Source organism: Eurosta solidaginis, chromosome 2 (genome assembly GCF_040869045.1).
Source record: "Eurosta solidaginis isolate ZX-2024a chromosome 2, ASM4086904v1, whole genome shotgun sequence".
NCBI classification, from domain to species: domain Eukaryota; kingdom Metazoa; phylum Arthropoda; class Insecta; order Diptera; family Tephritidae; genus Eurosta; species Eurosta solidaginis.
The window spans coordinates 60408519-60430572 of NC_090320.1; the positions used below are offsets into that span (position 1 = coordinate 60408519).

The 22054-nt window shown below is 38.4% G+C and overlaps 1 protein-coding gene across 11 annotated transcripts in view; it reads left to right on the top strand.

The window, feature by feature from the left end:
- The window catches only part of mol (dual oxidase maturation factor 1 mol), a 118342-nt gene extending 96801 nt beyond the window's left edge, over positions 1-21541 (top strand). For 10 of the 11 annotated variants that reach the window (XM_067765561.1, XM_067765558.1, XM_067765556.1 and 7 more), the window contains 3 exons: positions 16034-16465; positions 16588-17125; positions 18608-21541. In XM_067765561.1, coding sequence (XP_067621662.1) covers positions 16034-16465; positions 16588-17125; positions 18608-18650 — 1013 coding nt within the window. In that variant the 3' untranslated portion in view covers positions 18651-21541. Of the gene's footprint in view, positions 1-248; positions 484-16033; positions 16466-16587; positions 17126-18607 lie in introns of those variants that run through there. The other variant, XM_067765566.1, reaches the window with a different exon arrangement.
- The last annotated feature ends 513 nt before the right edge of the window (positions 21542-22054 follow it).

The window sequence follows — 22054 nt, forward strand, 5'->3', positions numbered from 1 at the left end:
ACCTTGTAACTTGTAATAGTTATGAGTAGCACATTAAGCGAGTTTTCGTTTGTATATTTTAGCGTTTTTATATTTTTTGTTTTTGATTTATATGTATTTACTTGTACGCCATGGCCAAGTGATTAACTGAAAAAAATTGTGACTATAAAAAGAATTACAATACATATTACAAAACTGCATAAAATACGGAATAAAAACATAAAAATACCGGTTAAACTTGCACTGAATACGAATGAGAACGTGAACGAAATACAATACATAAAAACATAAAACCAATATCAGATACATACTCATATAACAGTTAAAGTGCAGCACAGCGGATACTGTTATGACGGTAGTGCTCACCAAGAGCAGGGGCTAAAATGCAGTCGAAAAGCGACAAAAATTAAGCTGAACTGAAGTGCGACAAACGAAGGAGACTAAGAATTTAAAAGAGTTGGGAAGGAGGCAGCTAAGTGTTGAAATATGGTTTACGTTGCAGAGGTACGCTTATGAATTGATTACTAATCAAAATCGATAAGATTGACAACAAGTAAACCACTTGTATAATTACATAAAATAGTTAAAGCAAACTATGCATAAGTTGCAGGTTATAACCATATCAAAGAACCAAAAGTGCGCCATCACCTCTCTTGATTGAAATGGCATCATACAGACTGAACTGTCTATAGTGTTTTACATTTTAAGTTTTTTGTGATATATTTATGAATCATTCCACAACTGACTGTAGCCCAGACGGAATAATGCTTTGAAACTCTGGTTATAAGCTTGTAAATTGTGTGTATGCCATCATTCGGACCGGCTTGCTGTTGCTAGATTCACAACTGCTATCATTTTTAAACGGGAGGTTAGGTTGAACTGGACGGTTTCATATAGATCTCACATAGACTGATTGTGTCCATAGTGTTACCAAAAGTTGTTTGACGAATAAATAAAAGAACCCCAATTTGGCGATAGGACGTATGTTATAGAAAAAACTCCGCCCTCTTGACAAATACTAGAAGAGTTCGAGGACATGGCTTAATTGCAGACTCGTTACCGAAACTCTGCAGCCCTTACAAGCTGGAGCCTTGACCAGGCGAGCGAAGGACATAAACACAGAACGTGCTTAATCATTTCTTCTTGCAGCTCGAACTTCTTACATTTGCTGTTACTGATGAAGCCTTACTTATAACCATGTGACGCCAGAAGGCAATATCCAGTTTGTATGCACATCGTGTGCCGCAAGTCTTCACTCTTCTTTAAATATATAAGTCACTTTGTCAGTCTTATAACGTATGATTTGCACATCTTAGAAATTTTGCAGCCCCGTGCTTCTGTTCACGCCTTCCTGCTTAATGGATCATATGCAACTTCTGTCTCCTTTTGATTTCTTCCAAATAGATTAGGGCGTATATCGTCGATTCAGCGAGTGCCGCACACTCCTTAACCAACTCATCGGCCTTTTGAGCCTTTCCTTTTTAAGAGAGAAGTGGGGTCGGAAGTTTATATACAGAGGCTGTAGTGTGGTGATCTTGATCACCAATGGCCCCAAACTGGAAATGAAAGTTAGGTATTTGGTCAACAAATATACCATCAGGCTGCCTGATCGCTGCAGCATCTTTCATGTGGTGGTCGCCACTATTTGGGATTTGGTGGATGGTATGATATCCGCTGCTTTAACTGTTGAGAAATTTAATATCAACCGGCATGTATAAAACCGCGAAGTTGGCCTCAATAGCAGGACTAAGGATCGTCATCGTCATTAATCGACGCTTAACCGCCTTAGCGATTTTGGCCTTTTCCTAACAAGTCACGTCAGATATCCCCATTCCGTAGGATAATTGACGCCAATTGAGAGCACTAAGGGAAGTCAAGTCTTCCTCCACCTCCCTCTCCAAACGCATTGTTTCCAAACTCCGTTGCGGGTTGAAATAATTTCTTGGCCGAAGCATTCTCCTCCTTTCCCAAAACGTCACCATCCCATGTCATCATATACCTCCTGCGACACTTGCTGTCTGCATCACGAACAGGACCATAAGGCAAATTGTCTTGCCAATTTCGAGTGAGCTAAGCAACCGTTGGGCTGACACAATCGCTCCCAGGTTCCGAGTTATTTTCGGCCAGACTCAAAACCTTCAGAGGAATTATAGCGTTTACAAAATGCGTCTATTCATGGTAACTAGAGTATTCACTGGGCAGCATTGCCCAATTGGTATTCGTTCAGTTCGCTTTTATATCCTAGACGGCTCAGTAGTAGAGGTTAGCGAAGTGGAATCATCGAATCAATTTATGCTTGAGGAAATATCAGCTTTGCAACAAAAAGAAAACGGCTACCTCCCTCATTTCTCCGCTTTTTTCGCCCCGCGAAACCTGAAATTATCACCGACTAAATCATCGGCGACCTTATTTACTACATGGATGTCTCAAATATCGACCATTTTGAACATCCACGTCAATGGCACTACGCTACCGACTGTCTTATACCCCAAAATCTTAGGTGTGACGTTCGATCAGGATCTACATTTTAGTGAGCATGCAGCCGCAATTGTACAGAAAATCCAGAGCCGCAATAAAATCCTCAAACCTCTTGCAGGCAGTACTTGGGGCAAAGATAAAGAAACGCTCATTACCACATACAAAGCAGTTGACCAGCCGATTGCATGCTACGCGTTCCCGATATGGTCGCCAAGCCTAAAGACTACTCACTGGAAGAAGCTACATGCCCGCCAAAATACTGCCCTCAGAACCGCCATGGGTTGTCTTCTTATGTCCCCAGAACACCTTCTACATAATTAAGGAGTCATCTCCGTAAGCATTATGAAGAAATACGACACTTGAGAACACAGCCGTATGAAGCCAAAAACCACAAGCAAGTCCTCAGTGAACTCCACAAACAGGTGTCGGATATCTATGCCAGGAATTGCCCGGTGAATCCTGTACTCACAGAACAATACCCAAAACTTACAGAAGAGGAACGCACACTCCCTAGGGAAACACGAGTCACTCTTGCTCAATATCGATCTAGATACTGTAACGGGTTAAACGGGTTACCTATCCAGAATCAACCCCGACATACAAAACATATGTCCTGCTTGTAACGTGTCCCCACATGACACCAACCATCTCTTTAATTGTATTGTGGAACCATCGCCTCTAACGCCCCTCTCATTACGGTCCACCCCTGTTGAAACAGCAAGTTTCCTTGGACTTCCGTTAGAGGATATTGATGACAATTTGTGATCGGTCGCACCTATTTTGGATGGGGAGAAGCACTGCTACAACGACAAAAACAACATGGGTAGGGGAGATAGAAAGGCAGAGAAAGGAACGAATAAAGGAAAAGAAAAAGAGGAGAGAGCGGGAGAGTAAGAGGTAAAAACTTCTTAAAATTTATGCAGATAGACCAAGGTTAGGGCAGATGAACGTCTGTCGGGTCTGCTAGTAAACAAATAAATAAAAATTTGTGTATAAAGACAAATAAAACTTAATTACTTTTGAATAAAAAAAGGCAAAGTGGTGACAAATAACCACCACACTTATGTTGCCTTCGATACACCGCAACCTTCATCATCACTTTAAGAAATTTAAGATTTCGTAGTTCGTTGCACGCAATAAATGCCCAACAAACATCAACAACAAATTCCTCAAACCATAAAGTTATTCGTAGCTCTATATCGGCGACGGTCATTTAGGAAGATTCGATGTTGTCCTACGACGCCTGGCGTCAAAATGTGGTGTATGAAACGAATAACTCGATTGGAATACTTCATATTTGCTATTAAGCTTAGAAATATTAGTTTCCACTCTGCATAAAAAAGTAGTTGATTTCTATTCAGTTTAACCAACATGGTTTAGAAAAAATAAGAAATAAAATGTGTGTTTGTTCGATGTCTACCAAACTTTCAAATCAGCGGTCAGCGCTCCATCACATCACATATATGAATCTTGAATTATATCAAATGTTTAAAAGGTGCCATTAGCACAATTTTCCGAGTAATGGACTAGGAATTGATCTATGTAATATTATTAATGGTGAGGTTTGCTAGAGGAAACTACAGAGTGGACAAACGGGGGAAGGAAACAGAGAAAGATAGAGGAAGAGACAGAGTTAGACAAACATTGAGGGAGCGGGAGAGGACGCCATACAGAGAGATGGTGGCAGAGAAACAGACAGTGATAAAAGGAGGGGAGTATAGAGGGGGGGCAGAGATTGTGAGGAGGAGAGAGATAAAATCCTCTTAAAAGTTATGCAGATAAACCAACGTGATGAATGCTTCCTGAGTAAGATTGTGGCAAACAACAATACAAATTCAAGTTAAAAAGGATCAAAATCAAGTTTTCCTAATACAGGTTTGAAAGATGGGGAAGCTAATCCAGCCTCTTCTTATTATGGCAAAAGTTTTAGCAAAAAAAGATATCCATATTGAGAAGAGGTTTTAAAGTGGTGTTTATCTACAATTGTACTCTAGATTTTGAAATGTTGGGCAAGCCTCTTTCTTCCCTTTGTGCTAGAAGCATTTACAAATAGAAGAGCATACAACTAAATTTATAAGTCTAAGGTCATTCATTTCCGGCGTAGGCACCAGCTGCATCAAGATTTCAGCTACGGCCTCGTTTTTGGTCTCAGTATTTGTTTAGATTTTAGTTACACTTCCATTTTTGGTTACAGTTCAGTTTTCGTCGTAGGTGCCCGCTTAAAAACCAGCCACTGAATTGATTTAGTTTCGCTCTCGGCCCTAGTTTTAGATCCAGTTTCGGTTTGAGCTTCGTTTCAGCTTGCTTCCGGTTGGGTTAGGTTAGACGGTAGCTGGCCTGGTAGGAGAAACTCACTTGGACAGCATGAAGGTCTGTCGTGATACCACATAAAATAACTGTGCCGTAGCTATAGCTTCATGGAGAATCGTTGCGTAGCAATGAAAAAGTTTCTAATGAGACCGATCTCAACCTTGGAAAAATCTTTCGGAGATCTATGTGAGTCGCTACCAAAATACTTCGGCCTAGTTCTGGCAAAAGCTATGCAATCAAGCAAAGGGTGACTCGATGATTACACCTCAACGTCCTCCACACTGCTGCAGCAGGATGAGGTTTCCAGGATATTGAAACGTATAGCATGGATTCCCATTGGACAGTGCCCTGTCAAAACCCCAATGACTATTGATAGCCGTAACCTTAGTGAGCGCTATAATTTCCGCAGACCTCCTGCCATCCACTTTCACCCAGTAGGATCTTGCTGCCCTGCAAGAGGTAGTGTCCGCGCAGCGCTTGCTAAGCTAAATCGAGGCCGATTTGTATAGGAGTATACCACAGATGGCAAGGTAATTTCGAAATCCCTACAGCCATCTTCATTCGGTTCAATTGTACCGATGCGGGCTTAGAGATCCGCTTGACAGTTGCCGGGAGATCACTATGGCCGGGGGTCCAGATAATCTTAATCGTAAAATAGTTCAATGCAATCGCAATGAGGTTAGACACTCCCAGACAACCCTCTATCGAACAAGGCCTAGACAGCCGCTTGGCTGACAGAGTAGATGTTAAAATCCCTAACGATAACAGCACTGTGTAGCATTTCACACACCGCATTCCTTAATCGCAGTAAATTTCGCTTGGAAGACGCTGCAGTGATCAGCCAACTTAAACTTGCCGCTTATATTTTGCTCTTCGGACTCCAGGACAGTTCCTTGTCCAAAAACATCCCCAAATATTTAGTCCTATCATGAAGTACTAACGGTACCCTCAAAGCGAAGGAATTCTGTGGCGTGCCCCTGCACACCTTTCTCTCGATAAGGGACGATCTCCACTCCGCAACAGTTCTGCTGCAGAGAAGTTTGTTAATGAACTCAACCAGGGCCCCCGACTTCTAAACTAACAAGATCCCTTTTCGATGTCACCTGTTGATGTTGTTGTATCAGTTCTTTGCCCCATCCTATAGGTCCGACCGATTACAAATTGTCATCAATGTCCTCTAACAGGAGTCTTGCTGTTTCAACAGGGGTAGACCATATTGAGCAAGGGCCGGTGACTGACATTTATTAAGGACTTTAAAAAGTCAAGCAATTGACTGGCATTGGCAAAGTAGGCATACGACTACCTAAAAGTCTATTGGGTGTAAGACATATCTTTAAGCCAACATATGAGACATGCGTGTTTTTGTAAATTAATATGTTTGTTTATTTGTACGTCACGTTGAGAGCGTAAACATTTTTTTGGATTTTCTCATTAAAAGTGCACGTTGCACGAGCGTTTTTGATTCTTTATATTACATTTTTCTTATTTTGCGCAAAACGCATGCGCGACGCATATTTTTACCGGTTGACCGCAAAAATTGTGATATCTTGCTGTGGCTGCTGTATTGGCTTACAAGCTGTATTATTACTAAATGTTGTTGTTGTTTTTTGATCTTACGCATTGCCCTTGTTGATATCTGCACCGATTTTGGAGGTTAAATTTGTTTTGAGTTTTCCTTAACCAAAATCGAGTTAGCTTAAGCAGGTACTTCTTGTTGACATTACAGCTGCAGTTTTTAAAAACGATTTTTGTTTTTGTATTTTTTTCAAACTATTGTAACCTTGTATTTTTTTGAAGGTCATGCGTACATGACCGACGCCAGCGTCTTTTTTGGAGTCAAGTTGAATTGGAATACGAGTTCAGGCCTACCGCAACCAATGCTCACATTCAAGCACACGTAGGAAGATGCATGCGGTGTACGTATATATGAACGAGCCTGTTACGCACAATTGTACTGCATTCCCTTGATGACGCGGCGTCAAGAACTTGACTTAAATTTTTACATAAATGTACGCAGGTACATTAAAAGGGAATGAGCGCCTGGCAGAAAAAGGGATCGAGAGCGGAATAAAACTTATTGCTATTGTTATCCATGTAGGGGGATGCCGAAGGAAGCTACCCCGTCACTCCTGCTCCGGATTTGTATTATAGACAGCATAGTGAGATAGAAACACTGATACGCGGTCTGCTCATTGACGTGTTCAGCTTTATTATGCAAGCATTACTGAAGAAGATGAAAATATAACCGGAGACCACAGGATTTAACTAAAACTCAAAGGCAGGCCTAAAGGTCATCACTCTTTGAAGGAATGTCCCAGGTTTTACTTTCTCTTAATGATCTAAGATTTTAATTAGGACAAAATACGCGGGAGCTTGTCTGATACCTGATCTGAATTTGTGGATAAATACAAGGCTAAGTATGCCTGAAATATAATGCAGAGGAAAAAATTTCAGGCCTTTACGTATGGAGCACTGGTGTGGTGAGAGCCAGTAGTGGTGCCTATGCTGCGATTTCACAGTGGTTAGATCATGTCATAGAGATTATTCTGATCATGTTCAATGTTCCACAGGCCTTCAGGACGCCTATTGGCAGAAGCTGTAGGTTAGGCTGAACTTGCCGGTCAATAAATACCTCACATAGACTGAATGTGTCCTTAAAATCACAATCAGTTGCCAGGAAATAAAAATAAATAAATGTAAGGCGCGATAACCTCTGAATAGATCTAAGGCCGAGCTTCCCTTCCAATTTACGTCGTGCTCCTCTTGATTTTCCTACAAATTGGCCGGACGGGACCTACATGTTTTATGCCGACTCCGAACGGCATCTGCAAGGCAGATGAGTTTTCACTGAGAGCTTTTCATGGCAGAAATACACCCGGAGCGGTTGCTAAACACTGCCGAGGGGCGACCCCGCTTAGAAAAATTGTCTTCTAATTGAAAAACCTTATTTCTAAAATTTTGAAGTTGCTTTGCCCGGGGTGTGAACCCAGGGCATACGGTGTGGCAGGCGGAGCATGCTACCGTCACACCACGGTGGAAACATGTTATAGAATAGCTTCGTCCTCTTTGCAAATACTAGAAGTTATTTAGGACTTAGCTTAATTACTGCCTAGAGATTTGGCAATTATGCCGCCCTTAATAGCTGGAGGCTGACCTGGCGAGCGCAGGACACGAACACAGAACGTGCTCAACTGTTTCTTCCTGCAGCTCGCATTTCCTACACCTGCTGTTACTAATGAGGCCTAACCTATAAGCATGTGGCGCCAGAAGGCAATGACCAATTAGTATACCCATCGTGAGCCTTAAGTATTCTCTCTTCACAGATATGAGCCAGTTTATGAGGTTAATATCGTAGGTCTGCACACGATCTTTGAAATTTTGTAGCCCCGTGCTTTCGTCCACGTTTTTCCTGCTTGATGGATCATATGCAACTCCTGTCTTCTTTTGACTTCTCCTTAACGGATTGGGATATCTATTATTGCTTCAGCGAGTGTTGCACCCTTCTTTGCCAACACATCTGCTATTTCGTTACCTTCTATCCTTTTATGAACGGGAAACCAGAATAGGTGTATGGTTCGGTCTGATCGAAGTGTTTCCAATCCTTCTTTGCATTCCAGAACACTTCTTGATGAAGTACTGTGCGAGATTATTGCCTTAATCACCGCCTGACTATGAATATATGTATACGAGCCGGACCCGTGCGCATCTTGCGCAACAAATATAAAGGTTTCATACCAAATATCGACAGAAATCTGCTGTTCTATCAAACGAACATCTATAAACTTACATGCCCTTGCGCTGTCTCCTGGCGAATGTTAGCAACTGCCGGTAATGCAGTGTTAGCTCTAATCAAATATTCACAATAGTAGCATAGTATAAATAGATTTTTTGTGTGCTCACAATAGTTTATTTTTAACAACTTATTTTAATAAAATATAGCTAAACAAAAGCACTAAGACTAATAATGCTCAAAGCTCGCTCTTTACAACCAAAACTTTATTTATAAATTTTTATTCCAAATAAAAAAAGGTTCTGTACATAAAACCAGCAATTAGAAATAATATATTAGATATTGACGTGACTGCAGCTTAAACATGCTTGCTCCAAAATTTCTGCTGCTTTATTCACGGCTATATTTTCCACCTGAAAGACACTTCAGTAATCTGGCAGCCTGTAGGATCTAATTGTTTCTGGATCAACACAGTAAACATCGGACCCGTTAACTTGGAGTCATCTGTATACACGTGAATTGTATATTCTGTCACTTTTGCATCCTGGCACCAACCCTCCGGCTCAAATGTGGCCCCAGAACTCTTTTCTAACTCAGGCACGGGACTATAAATTCCGTTTGCCCGATATTAAATCGGCTACACGGTAATGGCCATGTGGCCTGAACTCAAGCTGCCCCGAAGCCGTGTTACAGTGGCCAACGCGATGTTTTTGGCCATAATGTCTGCAGGCGGGATATGCAGAATGGCATGCAATGCTGCTGTCGGGGTAGTTTTTAGGGCTCCCGTTATGCCAATCATTGATAATCTGCATACCGTCTCCAATTATTGGGTATACGTACTTTCTTTTGTGACTGTCCACCAAACAAGGGCACCATAGTAAAATATGGGTTTGAAAATTGCCGTAAATATCTAATAAGAGAGTTTGGGTGCTAAGTCCCTTGTGCATCCTAGCATCCTCTTGCATGTATATAGTGCCGCGGGTGCTTTCCTCGCTCTCTCTTCGGATAGAGGAAAAGTGAGCGATAGAGAATGATATAGAATATCTCGAGTGTTGCCAGAAATTTGACTCAAAATGAAAAGTCAAACATGTTTGTAGAAAGCTCAATATTCGTTATTATGATAGTTTTACAAAATCAACTGGCTTTAATTTCTTGAGACAGCGGTGGCCATACAAATGTAGTCGTATTTGATGATAATTGAATTTGTTGGCAAACATTTCTGACCACAGTGCACAATTAATAGTGCCTGTCAGCAATCTTTGCCAAATAAATTAAGTTCTGCACTTATTATAAAGTTCATTAACACAAAAATATGAATAAGCTTTCACTAATTTTATTAACAAAAAATTCATAAATAAAACAAATTTGTTCAAAGCAGTGACCTTACATGATCAACTTCAAACTCTCTTTAAATATTTAACACGCTTCAACAGCGCGACAAGTGGCCAATCAATAGTTCACTCAAGCGCTAAAGAACAAAGAGTATTAATACGGTTTATGCAAATTAAAAATTTCCATACAAAACGTGTCAAGCTAATCAAGTGTGTAAAGCTTAAACCTTAATAGTTGAAAGAAAGTAATGAGAAATTGGAAATAATAAACACTCTTCAAATATATAGCTTAGAAGCGCTGTATCTATGCGAACATTCAAAATACAGGGATATTAAGCACAATGTGCTCAGCTATATCGTTAGCTTAATGTGAAAATGTGCTAAGTCCACTTTTACGGATTTTACAGGAGACGAAAAAAACTGAACAATTTTTGAAATAACTTTCTTTTTTCAAAACTGTGAATGAGGATACCTTAATTGCAATGCTTTTGAGTGTAGAAGCTTTGAAAAAGATAAATGAAAATCATGTATGCCAACCCAGCAGCTATTTTATAACTTAGCACAATTTTCGCACTCAAAACAAATTTTTTCTCCTGACTTAGCACTTTTTAATAAATATGTTTTCCCATCAATCCTCCCCTTTAATAATTGAAGTATAACAATAAAATTATATATTTCACAAAAAATACTATTTATTTGTCAAACTATTTCTAACGGTTCTGATCTGGACGCTTTTGGCGGATGGTGCGCAGACAATAATTTATTTTCAAATTCAAACAAATGCTGTGTTGTGTCTTAATCCAAAAAAGAGCTGCCACATACTTTATCTACAAACTAAATGCTAAATCTCTTAATCGTTGTCCAGAGAGTAAACACTTGGCTATAATTTTTGAGTCCAAACTCTCTTTTTCTAGTCACATTGGCTTCATTGTTTCAAAATTTGTTGCAATGGTTGGATTCAGTAGATGTAAGACCAGTGACTTTATGGACCCTATGACGTTTAAGGCACTTTATATATCCTTGGTCAGATGTGGTGTTGAATATTGCTCAATAATATGGAATCCTTTCTATGAATCTAACTCCTATAAAATTGAGGGAGTTCAAAAATTTTTTTTACAAATATTGCTTTACGTATGCTTCACTGACCAGACGGCCCCCATCACATACCAGCAGGCGCAAATTGCTTGGCTTTCAGGCTTTGCATGACAGAAGAACTTTTATCTCACTCATGCTTGCCTATAATGTAATAAGCTTTAGCACGAATTGCTCTAATTTTTCTAATTTGTTCATTTCATATATGCTGCTGCGTGATCTTCGGTATAATAAATTACACAGGCCGACAGCATCTCAGACCCAGGAACCGGAATATATATTTTCGAAAGATTTTGATGCGATGAATCGAAATCTGGCCTCAAAATTGCTCTATCAGCTCTGGTTTTCGAGATATCCTAACCTAAAGGTGCAAAAAGCACCGTTTTTGCCCATATTTGAGGTTATGTAGCCTTGCAGTTGTTTTTTTTTCACCAAAATTAAAGGATGGCATCTTTGAATACAAGTCTTATTCTTTCAAATGGCGTTGAGTTTGCTCAAATATCATTTTTTTCGCTGAAATTTTGTGGTGTGGTAGGAGTGGTTTCTAGGGGTTAGGGGATACGGAAGTTGATGGGTTAACAGTTAAGTTGGTTAGCCCACTTGTGGTGTGAGATATCTAGATAAATAAGACTTATTTTAGGAAAAATATGCGAGTAAACGCTGTCCCCAGGGCTAAGTGGGTTAGCCTGCTTGCGATATGATGGGGGTGGTTTCTAGGGGTTAGGGCTGTGTGTGACTTGGCACCCGAGGGTTAGATAGTGTAGGGGTGTAGTGAGTTAGCAAACTTATGGTGTGAGACGAAATTTTAAGAAAAATAAGACTCAATTCAAGAAAATTAGTAATCGACTATATCATGTCTATGTTATCTCAATCGATTTTCAGGTGTAGGGAAATTTAGAAACAAGAAAATTTCAAAATGCGATATCTCAGCGAAAGAAAATGATATTTGAAACTCAACGCCAATCGCAAGAAGAAGACTTGTACTTAAAGATGCCATCCTTTAATTTGGATGAAAGAAAACATCTGCAAGAGCCTCAAATATGGCCAAAAACGGTGTTTTTTGCACTTTTAGGTTAGGATATCTCAAAAACCAGAGCTGATAGAGCAAGGCCAGATTTGGATTCAGCGCATCATAAACCTTCGGAAATATATGGTCTAGTTTCTGGGTCTGAATAATGGTTGAATTTTGTCGGTTAGTGTTATTTATCGAAATAACTCATAAAACGAATTATGTCATGAATGAACCTATAGGACTATACATCTACATATCAAATAGATTCAGTAGAGTTATTAATTTTAGTAACAGCTTAACTAGTCTGTAAGAAAGCATGTAGTTATCGACATGTAATAATTGAAGTAGATAAAAGTCAGCGCAAAGCATTTATCAAACACCAAATGCATGTCTCAATTGGCTGAATCCAATTTCAAGGGGTTGCCAGCGCAATATATAGCTTCTCCAACCAATTGTCAACCTCGCCTACCCGTGGCGAATCATGTTTCATTGACAGCCGAGGCTCTGGCGACCTCAAGTTCCTCATGGAGCTAGGGGTGGTGAGGGCGGGATGGCCTAGAAGGTTTAATGTGGTCATATAAATCGTTCCCGAGATGGTCGGGCTAGTACCTTAGTAGTGCTTTGTTACCGGAACGTACCGGATCTATATCCGAAAAAAGACCATCAACATCGGCCCAAGGCCTTCGGGGAGTGTCTTTATCATTAATACAACAACAAGAAAGCATGTACTTTTAAATTGAATGAATTAAGTAAGTAAATAAAATGCGCGCACAAAGAAATGATTGATATTACTAACTGGTTGACTTAGCACATTTTTTTTTGAACAACTGACGACTTAGCACATTTACACATCATTGCCCACAGCACGTAAAAATTAAAAATAAATTTTTTTTTTTGTGATCGTTGTATTTTGAATTCAGTTTTAAAATTGCATTAAAATACAATTTTTCAAAAAAAGTGACTTAGCACATTTTCACATTAAGCTAACGATATGTATATGTATGTAAATTAGGGTGACCCCTGGTTGTATGGAGAAAAAAAGTGTTTGGCCCCTAGAAAAATGCGAATATGCCAATCCATAAAGAGGTTGTGCAATCAAATTGAAGTGCTGAAAAGGGACGAATTTTAAAAATTTCAAGTGCTCATATTCCTTTATCCTATAAACGTTTGCTCCTTTCAAAACAAATTTGCTGTCTCTAATTACAGGTTTTTTTATATCACTAAGATATCTAAGGGATCATTTATAACAGAGCTGCAAACTTAAATAAAATATTTTTTTTTCTAAGGCTGACGACAATTCTACTCTGGCGAGAAGCGTTGTTATAATATAAAGATAGAAAGCTCTGCAAAATCCTTCTTATGGAAAATTTTAAAAGTTGTCAGAATGCCAGAAACGTTACAAGCTTGTAAAATATATGAAAAATAAAATATATGAAAAATATGTATGTATAGGTTCGGGTGTATTATTATTTATTATTATGAGGCCTGAAAACACTTCGACTTTTGTGTATATCTATTATGCATGACCTTTCAGCCTTATTTTGTATATGGAGTCTTTTAAAGCATCTAAGCACCTCTTCAGGCTCTTTACTCCATATCACATAAGGATTAAGAGTCACACCTCCTAGATGGCAGAGTCCCTACCTTGCCAGAGCGACGCATACGCAGTGAATGTGAATCGGCGTTTTATTCTCCAGCTCACAGAAATGACAAATTTGAACATCGCATATATTTAATTTACTTAGGTGATATCGTAAGTCCTCTCTGCTTAGATTAATGAGTTTGGCTGATACTTTCGTTGCCGGAAGTAGCAACAGTTTATCCTGCCTTTGCCCTTGGCAGTCAATCCAGTGATGTCTGAATTGTTTTGTTTCCCAGTTGCTTATGGTTTCCCTGGTGTGTGCTTTTGTGAGTCGACCAAAGGGCTTTGGACCATAGAATGCTGCTGTAGCACCCTGATTTGCTAGGTAATCTGCATGCTCATTACCTTCAAAACCTCGTGTTTGGCTCTTAGATCATTGAGTATTTCAATGCAGTTATCCTTTTGCTTAGATGTAACTGTGTAGGATTGCAAGGTACGCAGGGCAGCCTAGCTATCTAACATAATGTAGATGCTCTTCGAGGATTAGCCTCTCTGTAGACATTGTCTGCCGCAAACTTCTATTGCATGGATTTCTGCCTGCAATATGGTGGGGTAGCATCCCTTTTTTACGGATTTCTTGAAATTCGGCCCATAGGTGTCATCTTCCGTTCTTCCGTCATCAAATTTCGATCTATCCGTGAACCAGACCTTTGAGTCAGGGTTATTATAAGGATTCCCTGTTTCGCAGTGGGTTCTGTCCACAATAAACACTTCAAAGGTCCGTGTGATTCTATGTGGGATTTTGTATACATTTTTTTATTACTTTCATACGACCTAGCTTCAACTTCGAAATATTTTGAAGTCTTAGTGCGCCTACTGTTGCCTCTTTATCTATAAGAATAGGGAAGGAAGGTATTCCCATTAAAGCACTAAGTGCATCAGCAAGGGACGTTCTCCTCGCACCCGTTATGCCAATGCAAACTAGTCGATGCAGTTTGCTTAGTTTTGCCGTTTCCGTTCTTTGCGTGGCCTTCTGTCACCAAACTAGGGAAGCATAGACGTAGGCTATTGGCTTTACAACAGTAATCAATGTTCAGTATACCATTTTTGGAGATATCCCTCCAGCCGTAGAGTCGAGTACAGGCGAATAAAGCTCTTGTTGCTTTGTTTAGGATAGTATCCAAATGAGCATTCCACGTGAGGGTTTTATCCACTGTGACCCCTAGGTATTTTGCCTCCATTGAGAATTGTATTTTAGTTCCACCCAGGGATGGTTCTGGCATAGATGCTTTCCTTCTCTGGGTGAAAGGCACTAGACAGTTTTATTAGAATTGGATAGCAGTCATTTGGTATCGCACCACCCACGCGTGAGTTTTATTTGTACAGTTCATTTTAGATAAATTACTTTTTCGAATTATGTAACGATTTTTTGAGGCACTAGAAATGTTGTGCGATGCATCATCGGAATAGGGGCGTGGCATCGCCCATTAAAAAAATGTTTCCCACTTTCCTCTTAAAATAAAACTTGGTAAGTAAAATATCATTGATACAAAACTATTTTTCGGTAAGATATAGCTTATTATTCTAGCCTACGACCCTCTTAAACATATTTTATATAAAAGTAGGCGTGGGTTTTCATCGATCCCGTTAATTTTTCAAAACATATTTCCTGCTTTAGGAAAGTACGCATTCCCAATTTAATTACGATATATTGATATTTCTTCGAGTTATGGCTCCCAAAACATAGAAGATTTCTTAGCCAAAAAAGGGTAGTGCCACGCCCTTTTAAAAAATTTTAATATTTTCGAAATTTTTGTTATAATTCCATTTAGAGAGTAAAACATCATTGATAATAAGTTTTTTCTTCGCAAAGGTATAGCTTCCTATATTCGTCTGCGACCCTTTGAAAGGTCGTTTATATAAATGTGTGCGTGGTCCTTAACCGATACTCGTTCGCAAGTTCATGATGTTTTCCAGATTGTCAGTCATCTCGTTGACGTCAGCAGTATCTTTTTATATTCCTTAGTTGTGTGATACTCTGAACATCCAGCCATTCAGTTCCGTTGACAAACTTTTCATTTCCTCTCAGGAAGGGGTAATAAACACTCCCACAAAAGGAAGTATAGACTGCACAGGTTATTCCTGCACGTTGATTCATATTTAAGAAAGGCATTAATATAGTATTTTTTTATGATACTGAAAAATCAAAGCTGCAGTTAAGTCAAGAAGCAACACCTAAATTTATGAGGGTGGGTATTGTCCAATGCGACTCCATTTTGCAACATTGACTTCACCTATCTGGTTTTATTGCGTCATCGGTTCCGTCCCTGAAAAGTATTTCTTTTTTTTAAACTCTTTACGTTATTAGAGCCGCAACGAAATTTTCTTTTCTTTATCATTCATACTCTTCTGCTCTTGATCTTTCCATATTTCACATCATCACGTTTCTAATCCAAAACTGTTATTTTTCTCTTCTTATCACTCCCATTTTCACTGCTTTTTCACCATTCAATGCACAGCTATAGCAGTTGGCAATTGGACAGCACCAGATGTGGACTACAATGAACGTTTTGGATGGGAAGGTGCCAATGATATGAGTGCCAATTATCGTGATGCGTTAAAACGTGGCCTCCCATTTCCAATACTAACAGTAGCTGAATATTTTAGTGAAGGTCGTGAGGGTTTCTGTTGGGGTGGCCAATATCGCGCTGCTGGCTATTTTGCTAGCATAATGCTATGGGCATCTTTAGCATCATGGTTGCTTATGAATCTATTGCTCGTTGCTGTGCCACGTTATGGCGCTTACATGAAAGCGCTGACGGGAGCTTTACTCATTGCCACTAATATTGGCTATTATTGCTTGTTGCCAAAACGACCGCTGATTATCTATTTGGAAGGTGGCCGACTAGAGTTCAAGCTCGGTTGGTGTTATTGGCTACTATTGGTTGCAGGTAAGCACAATGATAAACACATAACTGCAGGTATATATATTATTTAACGGTAATTGCAATTAGGTCGAATGAGTTAATCGTAACTGCTGCTATTTCTTCTAACCCTTTATCTCTATTTGCAGGTATTCTTTGCTTCATTTGTGGCATTTTAATATCCATAATTGATTTAGTGTGGCCGCATACTTTCTCCACCGTATTAGAAGTTTACTATGGTACACCATACGATCGGCATGTCATATTAGAAGAGTCAAGTGATGTGCGTTATCGTAAACGTCCAACCACAACTGGTGGCTTGGAGGAACCACATGGTTTGGGTTCGCGCATATTACGTCGATTGTCATCGAAGGCACGTGGCCATGGTAATGTTGCCGCTTATTATAGTAGTGGTGGTGGTGCGGCTGTTATGTCTGGTACAGTGGAAGGTGTGAATGCGGGAACATCAGGCACCATGGCCATAAGTAGTATTGAGAATAAAGGTTACCAGTCGGATGTGCCGAAAAGCCCATGGCGTTATCCATTTCGTCGCTCTCAACAACTTCAAGCGGCCTTGCCAAGTTCACGTCTACAGCGTACTATTTCTCAGGACTCGAGTTCGAGTATAGCATCAGCTGCCATACATATTTCGCCATTACATAAGCACGCGCTGGCGCGTATGCTGCCGTAAGTATGAGGGATCTACATGCAAGGGAATGTCATAGCTATTAGCAGTGAGGTAACATTGTACTGTCGTGATTTGTTGTTAACAATTATGGTTTGAAACTTTTAAAAACTAAAATAAGGCATAAATTATAATGTGTGGAACATTTAATGGAAGTTCCTTGTTGTTGCTGTAGCAGTGCTTTGCCCCATTCAATAGGCGCTACTGATCACAAATCGCCATTAAAATCCTCCAAGGGGAGTCCAAGGAAATATTGCAGTTACCAGAGTGCGAAGGAACCTGTGGTCATTATTGTGCAGTCATCGATTTACGATACATTGATGACTCCTTCTGTTGGCGAAGGTAGCCCCGATATGTAGAAGTTGAACAAAAGCGGGTATAGGAAACCACTCTGTTGTACCCATTCTTTAATTCTTCTGGGTTTAGATGTTACATTCCTGAATTACTCCGATGCTTGCCGACAAGACATATAATTTGCTCTTGACCTTTGCAGATTGGGAGGAAGGGAGGACCCTTTCAAATCTTGCAGTAACGTGCAGTGGTTGACTTTATGAAAAGCTTTTGATAGGTTAAACTATACGAGTACTATTCTGGGGTAGTGTTTTTGATTCAATCCGCAGCTCATCTGTATGTTAGTGGCGTTTAGCGCGGTGGTAGTGCTATGTATTTTTCCAAAGCCATCCTGGTGATTGGCAAGACCATTCTGAAGGTTTGCAGTGATGTAGGGAAGCAGAATGGCTTCAAGTGTCTTGGCTACTGGCGGTAGGAGAGATATCGGACGATAAAATTCTCCTACGTTAGCTGGTAACTCAAGGCTTTAATAGTGGTCATTTTCCATTTTTCGGGGATGACGAAGGTGGACAGGGACAGGTTGAAGACATGCGCTGTATAATTAAATCTCTCTTTGCCAAGTTTTGTAAGCATCGGCATGGCTATGCTGTCTGGGCCTACTTCTTAAGATGGTTTAGCATGAAAGATGGCATTTTCAAGCTCTTTGTCGGTGATGGCAATTGCAGACGCGCTGTGTTTACATTTGTGTGCGCGTCTGTGTGCCCGCTGTCTGGCTGTGTCAACGGTAGAATGCATTAACATAAGGGTATTATAACCTTGGTTGGAGATAAATATAGACTTCCTAATATCAAAATTAACGGCATCGTATAAGATTTTGATTGAGCCATGTCTGTCCGCACGTCCTTCCATCCGTCCGTTAATACGACAACTTAAATAAAAATTGAGATATTGTTACAAAATTTGATAACTTAATACCAAAGACCGAAAGTGTTGAAACTTGATACGTGCGTTGACGTCATAATGGAAAATAGTTAATTTTTAAAATTTCTAAAAATGGGCGTAGCACTGCCCACTTTTAAAAAACGCAATTTTTCAAGTCACATCAGATATTGACTTATTTTACCGTAATTATTTTATGATTTAAGTAAAAAAAGGATTGGAGTTAACTGATAAATATTTTCCTAACTTTGCAGAAATCCACCTCTGAATCGCATAAGGGATGTGGAGCATTGGTAACATCAACGAAATGAGAGCACCTAAAGCATTTTTGAAAGACGCAGCTAAGCAAAGGCGGAAGCCCTAAAAGAAATGCATCTTAGGTTGAGCTTCGCAGCGAATAATATACAATGAAACAAATAATGTGATACAAAAACAAAATATAAGATTAAATTAAGAGGAAACGAATAAGTTTGTTTTAAGATAAGATTCGTTAAAAAAAATTGACAAAAAATTCAAAAATTTGCAAGGGTAGGGGAGGAAGCACGAAAACGTTAATGTGATAATACCCGCCAGACAAAAAGTCGTTGTTTGACAAAAAATTTAAATTCGTTACATTTCTTAATTGTAGAGTTTTACATAAATGCAAAATATAAAAATATTAAATAGCAGTTAAGGAATAGTATTTATGTTCTCTAATATTATTTATTTAGCATTCAAAAAAAAAAAAAAAATTTTATTAAAAAATTATATAAAACTAATAAGACAAAAGCAGAAAATGCGCAGTAGGTTTAGTTTTCGAAATGATTTAATTTATTTAATTTAATTATTGGACTTGAAACAAAGCAGGAAAAATTTCACGAAGAATGTAAAAATTTAATACGAACTGAATAATTTCGTTTATTCTAAATATTGTGCTAAATAATGAATATTCGTTTTTACTTAAGTGGTTATAAACTTTCAGTTAGTCTATATGTAAATTAATGTAGATATGTTTATATACAGCTGTGAGTACGAAATTAGCAGTGAAAGTTTTTTTTTTTACATTTCATGAAAATGAAATGGTATATTAAGTTTGTCACGAATAGCAAAATTTGTTAGTACTTAAAGGAGAAGAGCTAGACCGACCAATAGATATACCGAAATGATCAGGATGAAGAGCTGAGTTGATTTATCCATGTTCGACTGTCTGTCTGTCCGTCTGTCCGACTGTTTGAATGCAATCTAGCTTCTTAATTTTTGAGATATCTTGTTGAAATTTGGTAATCTAGGATATTTTGGAGTGCGATTGATCATTTGTCGAATCGGACCACTATTACATACCTTCCCCATACAACCGACTTTTCGAAAAAGAGATTTTGTCATTTATTCCCCATTTTAACACATATAAGATTGAAATTTCGCAGGATTATTATTGTTGTCTCGAAAAATTGTCAAGATCGGTCATATATAACATATTGTAACGAATTTTAGGAAATTCCTGATATTTTGCAGCTTCTGTTAACGGTTGAATCGCTGAACTGTCAAATAAATAACACAAATATTCAGTATGGCAAATAATCTTTACTTATAACTCTACTGTGGCATTAGTACTTCACAATTACAATACACGCATACCCCACTAATAGCATGATGAAATCAAACTGACTCATTATTAATCAGCTAACCCTGCTTTTATACTCTCAGTTGCCTCGCTCGCATATTTCTCCTAAGGTCTAGACTGTTTGCGAACAGCTGCTTATTTATTTCTCCTGAGGGTATCTGATATTCACATTTTGTCTTCAAGTTATATGCGTGTGCATGTGTGAGTAATAAATTCTGCTCCTAGCTGCTGCTTAGAGGTATGTATGTGAAATATTCTCTTTGCTGTTAGCTTTGGTGTTTACATGTACACATGTGTGGCTGCTTACTTTGCTGTTGTTATGCATTTATTTACTAGCAGCACAGCGACGCATCGAAATTACTAATACTAGCCACAATATATCCCATATAACCGACTACTCAAAGCAGAAGTCTAACGTAATATCTTTCTCATTTCTACCGCTAGCAGCTTCAAATATTTCCAGATGCTAACAAATATAGAATTGATAAGGTCGTTTATATATATATTTTATATCCCATATAACCGAATGTTCAGATGAAAGGTTTAAAGTAATTTCTTCCTCATTTTAAGAGCTAGAAGCTTGATATTTCACAGGATGTTTATAAATAAGGCATGCATTCTTGTCTGAGAAAATCGCTAAGATCGTTTGTATATATAATATATATCCCATACAACTGATTGTTCAGTTTTTATGAATTTTGGAAATCTTAACACATTATCATTCAGCTCCATTCATGAAAGGTATGGGATCTTCGGCACAGCCTAAAATAGTCCCGTGCTTACTTGTTTTTTATTAAGCATCGTCATATTAAATCTTGCTTTTCTTTTTTCGATAATTTAAGAAAGCTGAGAAGCTGAGACTATTCAAACTAAATTCAAAACACTTTTCAAAAAAACCCGCGAATATTTTACGACAATTTCGAACTTTTGATTTATAACTTTAAAATTTTTTTTATATGTAATAATTTGTAGCCCAATCATTTTTAGTCAAACAATGTACGCAATATAGGTCTCTTTAAATTCGTATTGCTTTTTTTAATTTTTTTTCCGAGGGGTGTTTTACGTTTTCTCATTTTTTTATATGGAAGAAAATCTGATAAATCGGAAAAAACACTTCGAAAAAAAATTTTCTAAATTAATGCGAGTTTCGAGAGACCTAAAAGTGATTGCGCTGCGAAACTGCATATTGAAAAAAACTGTGAAAACTCTCAATAAAATGTTCGATATTTTCGTAAAACTTTTCGAATTATTCGAAAATGTTTGTGAGGGTGGAACTATTTTAGTTACAAAACTCATGGACATTTTTTCTCAAATCATCGAAAAAAAAATGTAATTGACAATGTTTGATAAAAGTTGGCACTGCTATTTTCATGTTCGCAGGTGTATATGTATATACATAATGTATTCCTCTAAAAGGTGACGAGTCGAGGTGTGATGAAAGAAAATATAACTGTATATTCAAATATGTTTTTGTAAAAGACGGATGTTAGCAATACAGCAGCCATTTTTTTAATATGATTACTTGACATTGTAAATTTTTAAGTATTTATGAATAATAAAACGAAAGTAATGCGCTTATGACATATAATTCTAATGCTTATTTCTATGGGAAATTGGTACCGTTCGAAAAAAATAATTTTTTATTGCCCAGAATGAGGAATAGGTAATAAAGTAAAGTAGCAAAAAAAAAAAAATATATATATTGTAACGAATTTACTTGCATATCCTCTCATTTGCCCTTCTGATAAGTTCGAATCACTAAATTCACAATAACACTTATACTTAACAACCAAACTGATCGATAGCTCAAATGAAACTCTTCTATAACCCGACAGATTGCGTGCTTAATCAAAACTGCTCGATAGCTCAAATCAAACTGAATTACATTTTACTCGCTTGTGCCGCTTTTATAGTTTACGCTGCATACATCTAGGCTCTTCTATTTCCAGAACTTACCAACTATTTCGAGTGTTTATAGTTCTCATATAGTTTCTACTTGTTTACAATTTTCTACTTTTCAGCGTCTCTCAGATGTATGTGAGTTTGTAGTTTACAGTCTCTCGCACACACATAGGCGTATAAGTAAATGCATCTGTGTGTG